We start from the raw sequence: 12165 nt of genomic DNA on the forward strand, positions 1-12165 counted from the left end.
TTAAGGAATATTGCCCTCATATTGTGTGCAGATGGAGTTTTCTCTTGATAACTATTCCCACAGGTCGGGGGAGGGGGTGGCGTGGGAGTTGGGGAATCTCTAGTTTGAGAATTTCTTTCCCACAGTGATTTGGCTCAGCTCCAGCCTGTCCTTCAACATAATGCATGCCTTGTCTTTATTAAAGGAGGCTTGTCATTTGCTTTCATGCCTTTAAAAATATTTCTGATCATTTTGAATTAATTTATAAATTGTATACTGTCATTATAAACAGAGTACTCCGAGGCCAAGAGGCAAGTGTTAGAAACTTAATAAATATTTAATTTATATGGACATTTATTTCTTAAATAGATATTGATCAACACATTAAAATGATAATATTTTTCCATTCAGGAATGGCCATACCTTACTTGACCATAAAAAGCTAAAGTTTTTGAAGTTATAATACAGAATATTATTTGGGTTTTTTGGTAAGATAAACTTGTTTTGTATACTTTACAAGTGTGATTTATATAATCTGTTCAGTTGTCAGGTGGTTGTATGCTTGAGGCCATATTAAGGATTTCTTTTTCCTGTCCAAGGCTAGTTCTCCCTTACTATTGAGGGGCAGGTGGGGAGAGAAGGAAGAGGGATATAAAACATGACTAGTTGGTAGACCAACTGGATATATTTTTATTTTTTATTTTTTTGCTGAGGAAGATCGGCCCTGAGCTAACATCAGTGCCCATCTTCCTCTACTTTATATGCGACGCCGCCACAGCATGGCTCGACACGTCGTGCAGCGGTGCGCACCTGGGATCCCAACCGGTGAACCACGGGCCACCGCAGTGGAGCACACGCACTTAACCGCTTGTGCGACCGGGCTGGCCCCTGATTGGATATATTTTTAAATTGTGAATTTTTTTTTTTCTCTACTGATATAAAACTTGGTATAATACTTTACAAAGACATTTAATTTTTTATTTTCATATCAAAATCTCAAGGAAATTATTTGAGAGACCAAGTAGTCAGCTTGGGCACAGAAGAAATTTAAGAAAATGTTATTCCACATTAGCATTTTCTGAGGAACTTGAGGAATAAATATTTTTTTGTGATATGTGGATTTTTGTTTTTTATGAACTGTTTAGGGAAGCTTTTCTGTTAGAATGGCTGAATGTAAGTTGCAGAGATTTAAGCCCTTCCTTATGTTAATGTTCTACCTCATTAACTTCATTGTTAGGGCTTTTACACTTCAGTGATTTAAATAAAATGATCTAGATGTAGTTCTGTTGTCCTCTCTTTCCCTCTGTCTCCCTTTTGAGGTCTAGATGATTATGTATTTAGTTTTGTGTTTCCATTTAGACTCTGTTGTTAAATTCTATTAAGCACAGGTGATGGTGATGGAGGGAAGCTATTGTATTAAATGTCTTATGCTACTGCATCCCTGACACATAAGGGAGTGTGTTTGTAAAGACAAATGGGTCACTTCTCCAACTGGTATTTCATCATTTTTGCCTTCAAGTGGTCTTCAGAGACCAGAAACTGCATAGCTGTAAGACTCAATTCTATTGTGGCATTCAGATCAGTGATTATATATGAGCTTTCACATCTATCCAGTAGTATTTATAGCCCTGGAACCCAAATAAGAGAGGGCTTTGCTTAAAAAGCAAGCTATCTCTGTCCTCAAAAATGTTTTCTAAGCATTTTCAAAAAAGTAGGAATTATGCAATGAATTACCAAGCAAAGTCACCTTTGCAGATATTTGCAACTACTTGCCAACGGTAGACATATTTAGGCAGTCAGATTTTTTCTACATGATTGGCTGCTAGATGTGAGCATGGCTTAGCACTATATACCCCAAATGCAAGTTAGAGGTCTGTTAAAAATGTAGAGAAAAACAAGTTAATTTAACTTGAGTTCAGGGGGTGAAGCTTTCTTGTTAGATATTTTGCATTTTTAAAAAATATTTAATTACTAAGATATATTATTAAATAATTTTATGAAGATTAATCTATATTTGACCCATTTAAATTGAGCAGTGAATTTCATTTTACATAAGGTATTGACATGAGATATTGATGTTCATTTCTAACCATTTCTTTTATTTTCTAGCTCACCAGCGACTGGAACCAGCAACTCTGTCAGGGATTGTGGCATTTATCCTTAGTCTTTTATGTGGAGCTCTGAATTTAATTCGAGGCTTTCATGCCATAGAAAGTCTCCTGCAGGTACTGTGCTATTTTTGCAATTTCAGGTGACTGTGCCTATTGATTCTATTTGTGACACAGTTGATTCGAATTGATTTGGGTATTAGTACAACTTACAATGCATGCTGAGATTCTGTGTTCCTTATACCTGCGCTAGTCTCCCCTTCCTCTAAAAACACTGATTTCTAGTGGGCTTCTTTGACTCAATTAGCACATATTTATTATCTGCTCTTCAGGAGGCACTGTTTATAGGTACTCTGGGGACACCAAGATATGGGTGACATGGGCCCTGCAGTCTCAGGGAATTGGGGAGGCAAACAAGTCCTAGAAAAATTGCCAAGTGCACAGAGTTTGGAAGAGGAGCGGTCAGTGTGAGTCAGGATAGGAGGAGGAGGCTTAGTGGAGGAGAGGTGAGCTGGACCAGAAGGATCTGGGTGGAGAGAGAGAATGGAAGAAAGAAGAGGGCATTCATGGGCAGATTTTCATCCCACCTCTGGATTTCCTACTTAGTTATCTGCTCTTTTCCTTTTTTTGTTGGTAGCTACTGTGAAACCACTAGTTTCTTCAGGTATTGCCAACCATTTTGTTTTCCAGTGGAGTTCTTCCAGAAACTATAGCTTATCAGAATATACTAACTTTTTCTCTTACTCTTTTTGTAAACTTTTTGAAACTTCCTTTCTTAGAAAAGTTTAGCACATTTCAAACTATACAGGTTTCCTTTCCCCTGTTTCTACTCACTTTCTCTGAAGATTTTTTGACACTTCCACATTGTAAATTAGTTCTCTTTTTTTGTTCAGCATTAAGCTCAGAATACCAATCATAAAAATCCACTCAAAATACCTTCTATTCTGTTTTAAAATTGCTGTTAGTTTGGGGAACATGCAGAGGGCACCATTCTGAGTACCCTCTGAATGTCCTCAGCTGTATGAAGCCAAGAGCAGAGGACATCACAGGTTCTGGGCAGCTGAGCTGTCCCTCAAGGGGGGAAATGTCCCAATTCTTCCTCCAAACATCCTGGGCCCTCAGGTAAAGCCCTTCTTCCCTTTCAGACACAGGACAGCTGGCTACTGTCCCTTGGCGTTCCTGCCTCTGTTCCCCAGCCAAGTCAGCTTTATTCCGGCACCAGTTCAGTTTTGAGTCTGTTAGACAACCTGCCAAAAAGGAACAAAGGCTGACTGAAAAAGATAACAAATAAGTTATCTTTTTTAGATAACAAATAAATACTCTTTTGCTTTTTTTTTTTTAATCTTGATGTAGTGGAAGGAACAGTAGTGTAGGTGTGTGAAGAGTTGATTTTTTGTTTGTGGAAGAGAAGAGAGAAGATTGGTTCCAGCTCAGCTACTGATTAGCTCTCCTCTCCTCCCTTCCCCTCCCCTCTCCTCCCCTCTCCCTGGACTGATTCTTTCTTTTTCCCTCCCCTGATCCACAACTTCAAAACTAAGGAAGGTAGTGTAAACTGTAGCTTTTCATACTTTTGAGTTGCTACACCTGGCTAATGCCTGCCTTGATTCCTAAGTGTTTCATGTTCTCCCTCTGGTCAGTAATATCTTTGCCTCATTGCAGTTGAGGTTTTTTAGGTTTCAGAGGAACAATAATCTGATTAAACTAACTACCACTTACTGATAGCTCTGATTTCTCAGCCTATTTACATGTTAAAAAGACATCTCTCATGAACATAGATGCAAAAATCCTCAACAAAATATTAGCAAACTGAATCCAACAATGTATAAAAAGAATTATACACTACAGCCAAATGGGATTAATTCCAGGTATGTAAGGCTCGTTCAGCATTTGAAAATCAGTTAATGTAATCCATTCAACATGTAATCATACGACAGGCTAAAGAATAGAAGTCATAGGATCATATCAGAAGATGCAGAAAAAGCATTTGACAAAATCCAACACCCATTCATGATAAAACTCACAGCAAACTAGGAATAAAGGGGAACGTCCTCAGCTTGATAAAGCACAGAAACCCTATAGCTAACAGCATCCTGGATGAGAAATTAGAAACTTTCTGCTTAAGATCAGGAACAAGATAAGGATGTCTCCTCCCACCACTCTTATTCAACATCATACTGGAAGACTTAGTTAATGCAATAGGACAAGAAAAGAAAAGGAAAGGTATACAGATTGGGAAGAAAGAAATACAACTGTCTTTATTCACAGATGACATGATTGTCTATGTAGAAAATCCCAAAGAATCAACAAACTCCTGGAATTAATAAGTGATTATAACAAGGTCACCGGATCCAAAGTTAATACATAAAAGTCAATTGCTTTCCTATATATCAACAAGGAACAATTGAAATTTGAAATTAAAATCATAATACCATTAATATTGGCACCCCCAAAAATGAAGCACTTAAGAATAAATCTAACAAAGTATATGTAAGAGCTACCTGAGGAAAACTGTAAAACTCTGATAAAAGAAATCAAGGAAGATCTAAATAAATAGATATTCCATGTTCATGGATAGGAAGACTAAATCATTGTAAAGATGTTGGTTCTTCCCAACTTGATCTATAGATTCAACACAATCCTAATCAAAATCGCAGCAAGTTATTTTGTGGATATTGAAAAAGTGATTCTAAAGTTTATATGGAAAGGCAAAAGACCCAGAATAGTCAACACAGTACTGAAGAAAAAGAAGAAAGTCAGAAGACTGACACTACCCAACTTCCACTTACTATTAAGCTATAATAATTAAGACAGCATGGTATTGGCAAAAGAATTGACAAATAGATCAATGGAACAGAATAGAGAGCCCAGATGTATACCCACACAAATATGGTCAATTGATCTTTGACAAAGGAGCAAAAACAATTCAGTAGAGAAAATATTTCTTTTTAACAAATGATGTTGGAACAGCTGGATATCCACATGCAAAAAAATGAATCTAGACACAGATCTTACACCTTTCACAAAAAGGTTAGCTCAAAGGGTCAGAAACCTAAATGTAAAACACAAAACTATAAAACTTATAAAAGGTAACCAGAGAAAACCTAGTGACCTTGGGTTTGGTGATGAATTTTTGATACAACACCAAAAGCGTGATCTGTGAAAGAAAAAATCGGTAAGTTGGACTTAGTTTAAAAACTTTTGCTCTGTGAAGGACATTGTTAAGAGAATGAAAAGATAAGCCACAAACTAGGAGAAAATATTTGCGAACACACATCTGACAAAGGGCTTGTGTCTAAAACATATAAAGAACTCTTAAAACGCAAGAAAGCAAACAACGTGATTAAAAAATGGGCAAAAGAACTGAACAAATGCCTCATTGAAGTAGATATACAGATGGCAGATAAGTGTATGAAAAGATGCTCAGTCATGTGTCATTAAGGAATTGCAAATTAAAACAACAAGATACCACTAAACATCTATTAAATGGCAAAATCCAAAAAACTGACAATACCAAATGCTAATAAGGCTATGGAACAATAGGAACTCTCATTCATTGTTGGTGGGAATGCAAAATGGTACAGTGACTTTGGAAGACAGTTTGGCTCTTTCTCACAAAGTTAAACATAGCCTTACCATATGATCTAGCAATCATGCTCCTAGGTATGTTTATCCAAATGAATAGGAAACTTAGGTCCACACAAAAACCTACACAAGAATGTTTATATCAGCTTTATTCATAATTTCAAAAAACTTGAAGCAACAAAGATGTCTTTCAAAAGGTGAATGGATAAACAAACTGTGGCAATCCATACAATGGATTATTATTCAGTAGTAAAAAGAAATGAGCTATCAAACCACAAAAAGACATGGGTAAACCTTAAATGCATATTGCTTAATGAAAGAAGCCAGTCTGAAAAAACTACATACTATATGATTCCAACTATATAACATTCTGGAAAAGGCAAAACTATAGAGACAATAAGTAAAAAGATTAGTGGTTGTCAGGGGTTGGGAGGGAGGGAGGAAGGGATAAATAGTTGGATCATGAGATTTTTAGGACAGTGAAACTGTTCTGTAACTGTAATGGTGGATACATGTCATTATACCTTTGTTGAAACCCATAGAAAAACAAAGAGTGAACCCTAACATAAACTATGGACTTTAGTTAATAATCATGTGTCACTATTGGTTCATCAGTGTAACAAATGCACCACATTAAGTCAAGATGTTAATAACAGAGGAAATTGAGCAGAGAAGAGAGAACTCTCTGTACTATCTGCTTAATTTCCTGTAAACCTAAAACTGCTCTAAAGATAAAAGTCTATTAATTAAAAAAAAAAAAAAAAACAACAGCACATGCTAGCATTAAAAGAAAGACCGGAAAGGGAGGAATGTTCTCTGGGCTTTGATGTTCTTTTGATAGGTGTGGCTCCACTTAGCAGTTAAAGTACAGCCTGATGCACCCAGCCCACTCTTAGGAAACGGTGGATTATGCCATCTCTTCTCATGGAGGGGCTTAGTCTTCCCCTTCACATAGGCCAGGTGGGGACCTCAGAGCCCCAGCCAGAACAGAGCCCAGGTTCGGGAATCTGATTCATGTTTCAAGGTCAGATGTACAATTTTGTGCCCTCTGAGAACAGTGGCCATTTTGAGAAAACCAGCGAGAGAGACAAACAGTCCAGGTCCTCTGACCTTGCACCCACCAGTCCCTCTCAGCTCAACCCCAACTACCCCCACCAAAGATGGGCTTGGAAAAATAACAATGTGTTTTAATTTACATAAATTTGCATAAATAAACTCTGGAAAGATAAACTAATAAATGTGGTGGGAACTGGACAGATGGGAAGCAAGGGGGAAATGAGGCACTTCACAATGTATATCTTTTTATATATTATTTGTACTCTTTGAACCATATGAATATATTACTTATTCTGGGTATAAATAATAAAAATGAATATTTATTAGCACCTATTATGCTAGCAGAAAAAAAAGACAACTTTTGTTAACCCAACTTAATAGATTTTCAAGTAACAAAAGTTTCAGGCAGAGTAAAGGTAAATGTTTCAATGAGGGGGTAAGGGGAACCTGAGCATTTTCCCTGGGTTTTGTAGCTTCTTCCTGCCTCTATTTAGAGTCTACAGTTTCCCTAGAAGCTTGAAAGTTTTTTGTTTGTTTTAAACAGTTCCTTTAAATTGTGGTAGTAGGATGTGAAAGAGGCATGGGCTAAATTATGAATGGGGAAAATGTTAGAGTGGTCTTTTTTATTAGTAGATCATTTATAATTTGGGGACTCTCTGGATAATTGTATCTTTGAAGATATGTCTTTCTGTTGGTATGGGGGGGGTCCTTTCTTTTTCACAGGTGTCCTAGAGTAAGTTTATTCCAACAATATTTCTTTCTCACTTCATCCAGGAGACTAAATTGGTCCATATGGGATTCTTAGCTATCTGGAAACTAGGGGCACCTGGTTATGTTGTTCCCTTAGCATTGTTTTAAATCTTTGTTCTACCATAACCCGCCTGACGTATTCCACATACACTCCTCAGTAGTTGAGGTTCCTAAAACAGTGATGCTCAGAGAGAGGAGTGAGGGGACAATAGAATGCAAAGTGGGGGGTAATGTAGTCCACAGATAGTTTATCACCCATTGGTAGCTTTAAAAGATTTTCCAGCAGACTCCGATTCTCTTACCTAAATGAGAATCACTGCTGTTGGAAATTTACTGGACCAAAAGTAGAGATTCATATTGCTCGAGTTATTGGGGATTTTACATCTATATAGAGAAAAATGTTCTGGTAAGTGACTGGTGCTTGGAAATATTTTTCCTTGTTTTGTTATGAGCAGAAATGAGGAGCACTGTGTAGCGTTGGAAGTATCTGCCTTCTAAGGATTCCATGTCCTAAAAGATGGAATGGATGATAGGCTAACAAAGGAGAAAATTAAATGTCGGAGTGCAGAGGGGCACTGTGATAAACTAGAGTTTTAAGCAGGGTAGCGTTAGGAGTGCAAACTAGATTAATTTCAACAAGTACATTCTTCATAGCCTGGATTAACCTGAAAGAAAATACACACAAAATTGGTGACCTGAGGTCTTTCACTTTTAACTTTCCCTCATTAGAGTCTATTTTATCATTGTCCATGACTTGTATTAGATAAAAGTCCTTTTTATTCTTACTAAAGCCATTGAATTTAAGACATGCTCTAAGCTTTCTCTCTGGTTCATCATTGTATTTTATGTTAGGAATAATCTCTGGAGTCACTGTAGATAATGTTTGGTCAGTAAAAGTAGATCTTTTTGAGGTGGTCTGTTATATAGATTTGAGTGCAAATTCCAGGACATGGAACTTAAACCTTTATCTATTTTGAAGTTATCTGCGGTGGAGTTATTCAGATCATGGTGGTGATAGAGGAGGTGGAAAGGCAGTACCCAGATTAAGTGGCTTCAGCATTTCTCTAAAACTTGATTTAAGAGCAAAGGATTTATTTGGGGATCATATTTTTAGATCTGGCTGAAAATGTGTAGTGTATTTCCTGAGTGTGAGCAATATATCGATATTAAAGTTTACTTTTTTAAGGCCATGAATTCTAAACCCTCTTTTTGAATGCTAAAAGTGATTCCCACATTTATCTTCTAGTATGTAATTTGGTGCCTGAGGCACATTTAAATTTGAGAACCCACATGAATCAACATTCCTGTATACTGTTAATGTTGTTTGAAGATTCAGCACAAGTTCATTTCTTCTAGATTAATAATTGCCTCTTAGAGTAAAAATGAGAGATTCATTAAAATATATAGCACTGAAGTTTTTCTTTGAAAGTTCAGACTGGGGAGGTTTAGGATGAGTATAGTTTTTTTTTAGGTTGATAAATTTGATTTGGTGTTCACAGTAATGTGTAAATTAGATGATTTTCACTCATTTCCTAACTTTGTTCTGAGTTTAGAGATGTTAATAAGTTTATTGTGAGTTGGCACCTCATTATGAATGCATAAACTTTTATCACATTGGGTTTACATTGTCTGTGTTCCTTCAAGGATCAGCCTTGAAACAACAGTATTAATTAGGCTGATGCCAACCTAGAAATAATTTGCATGTGGTGCAGTAGAAAAAAATTGAGTATCCTGATATAGCGGTAGATATGCTAGCCTGGAAGTCAGGATAACTGGTTCCCATCTGCCAGTAACGAACTTTGTGACCTTGGATGAGTTACTTTACCTTCTTGGATCTCGTTTTCCTGTTCTGCAAGGTGAAGGTTTGTTCAAGGACCACTTCAGTACTAAAGTTCTAAGACTCTCTGATTCTAAAATTGTTTGTAATGGCTACTACAAAGCAGAAGTAATCAACTTGCTTTTATTCCTTGAGTTCTTTATTTCTTATAGATTTGTAAATAACTTTTAAAGAAATTACATACCTGTTAAAACTCAATGGAAGGTTATCTATTTATTTAGTGGCATGATATCTTTGCTAAGATGCAATGCTTGCTTTCTTTCCAGAGAAAAGTATTTTTCCTGATTCTGTGCTCATTGTTAAAGAGTTGAGGGAAAATGTATAAAGAAGAAAATAAAAATCATCCCCAAATTTTGTTTTGTATACATATACACACACTCACACAGATATACATATTCATATATATACTTGTATATATATATCCATTGTATAATTTTGTCCTTTTTTTCACTTAAGATTAAAAAGTGAATTTTTCCCAATTAGTATAAACATTTTTAATAGTATCATCTTACTATATTGTGTGGCTGTTATATGAAGCCTCTGCTTACTTCTTCATCTTCACCTTTAAAAAATATCTTCTTTCCCTTTATTTGTTAGTTTTCAAAGCAAGGCATTGGTACCTTAGCATCCCCCAAAGGTGAATGTGATGTTTGTAAAATTTTTATTTGAATTCCTTACCTCAACCCCCTCCTTCCCTGCCCTGCCCTGCCTCCATCCCTGCCTCTGTCCACGCCCCTGCTCCCACTTCTGTTCCCTCTATGAACCTCTGCCCCACCCACCCCCAACCTCTAGCGAGTTCCTCACCTAAATTTCATCTGCTTCCTCTCTACTGGCTCTTTTTTCTCAGCCCATAAACTTGTTATAGCCTGCCAATCTTTAAAAAACAAGCAGAAAACCCAAAATACCTCTTGTTGTATGTTCCCTTCTAATTTTTTGAAAGAGTAGACCACGTTTGTTGTCCCCACTACCTTACCTCCCTTCTCTGTGATCTCCCTTCACAGTAGATCTTGGTCTACTGTGATCTGTTTTCTGCCCTCATAATTCTTTCAAACGGTGGCTGACCAGTAAGCTCACCAGCTTCCTTCTGATTGCCACATATTGCAGCCACTCTTGAGGCCTTGTCCCGTGTGCCCCCTCTGCCTCATCTCACATACTGTTCAGTTCTTCCTTTTAAAAATAATTCATTCTTTAATTTCAAAAATAATGTTTATTTGAGAGAACTTAGAAGCAAATAAAATAAATCACCATTAATAGCTTGATGTGTTACATTATTCTTCTTGACATTCTCTCATCCCTTCATTTCTATGAAACAATTTTCTCCTGGTTTTTTTTTTTTTTCCCCCTTTCTCTTGCTGTTCCTCAGTTCATTTGGTAAACTTTCTTCCTCCCCCTGTCCTTTAAATGGTGGTGTTCTCCAGTGGTCTGTCCTTGGCTTTATATTCTTCTAACTCTACACCTTCTTCTTAGATATTTTCATAATGGCCTTTTTAAAATAAAGTTAATACATGTGCATGCACACACATCCACACATATATATCCATACAGTAAAATGTGCACATGTTAAATTTCAAAGCCTGTAATTTTCACAATAAGTAATTCTCTTGCCATTTCTCCTCCCCAGAATCAACCCCTGATGTATCCTTCTAGAGAGATTATGTGCATATCTTGGTACATGTATTTATATATTTACTTATGTAATTATTATTTCAAAATTATTTCTATATACTCTTTATACTGATTTGCATCTTTTTCTACCTAACAGTATGTAGATGATCATTTCATATCAGGATACAGAGATCTATTACATTCTTTGTAGTGGCTGCATAGCATTTTTTTTTCATTTGTATCTTTTCCCCCGACCGCACAACATTTTGTTTTGAAAGAATTCAAACTTACAGAATGGTTTAAAAAAACAAGACAATTAACATTCACCTGTATACCTACCTACCTACCTTTCTTCCTTTCTGTCTTTCTTTTTTTTGCTGAATCATTTGAAAGTAATATTATAGGTATCATACAGTTTATTCCAAAATTATTCAATATGTATGTCTTAAGGACTGGGACCTTCCCCTACATAATCATAATGTCTTTATTACACCAAAGAAATTTAAGATCAGTGCAGTGTTGTCTAACATAATATTTATATTTGAATTTCCACAGTTGACCCAAAATATCCTTTATAGTGTTTTTTTTCTCTCCAATCTAGTTGCCAATCAAGAATTAGGACTTGCACTTGGTTGTCATAGGCCTTTGTTTCATTCAACTACTATTTAAATAGATGACTGCTAAACTAGATCTCTAGGTCAAACTCTTCCCTGAAGCCGACTTAAATATCTACTAAATAAATAATTTGGATGTCCCACTAGCAACTCCAAAATAGCATGTCCAAAGTGAACTCAATTTTTATTGCTCTCAAATGTACTTTTCCTTCACTATTCCCAATTTAGTGAATGGTATCATTCAAATGTTGCCTAAACACAAACCTTGGAGTCATCCTAGCCTCTTCCTTCGTTGAGACTGCATGTGCTCTTCTCTTTGCCTGGAATTCTCTTCCTACCTTGTCTGCCTTGTCAGTTCATACTTCAATACTCAGATTAAGCTTTACTTCCTCTGGCAAACCTTGCCTGACTCTTTTTTCTCCAGGCAGTATTAGATGTATCTCCAGTAGCCTCCCTTAGCACCCTGTACACACACCTATCTCATCAGTTATCACTTTGGGTGGGAATTGTTGGTTTATGCATTTGCCTTCTTGAGTAGAGCGTGAGCTCCCTGAGTTGGTGTGGACTTACTTGGTTTCTATCCTGGGTATAGACAGTAACCCAGTAACACAGTACCTGGCCCGTAAGTGCTTAA

The 12165-nt window shown here is 36.6% G+C and overlaps 1 protein-coding gene across 4 annotated transcripts in view; it reads left to right on the forward strand.

Annotated features, from left to right (window-relative positions):
• Positions 1–12165, forward strand: part of SEC22A (SEC22 homolog A, vesicle trafficking protein) — a 72943-nt gene that overhangs the window by 47253 nt on the left and 13525 nt on the right. For all 4 annotated transcript variants that reach the window (XM_058555929.1, XM_058555930.1, XM_058555927.1 and 1 more), the window contains one exon: positions 2089–2204. In XM_058555929.1, the coding sequence (XP_058411912.1) occupies positions 2089–2204 (116 nt within the window). The remainder of the gene's footprint in view (positions 1–2088; positions 2205–12165) is intronic.

This window comes from Diceros bicornis, chromosome 15 (genome assembly GCF_020826845.1).
Source record: "Diceros bicornis minor isolate mBicDic1 chromosome 15, mDicBic1.mat.cur, whole genome shotgun sequence".
NCBI lineage: Eukaryota > Metazoa > Chordata > Mammalia > Perissodactyla > Rhinocerotidae > Diceros > Diceros bicornis.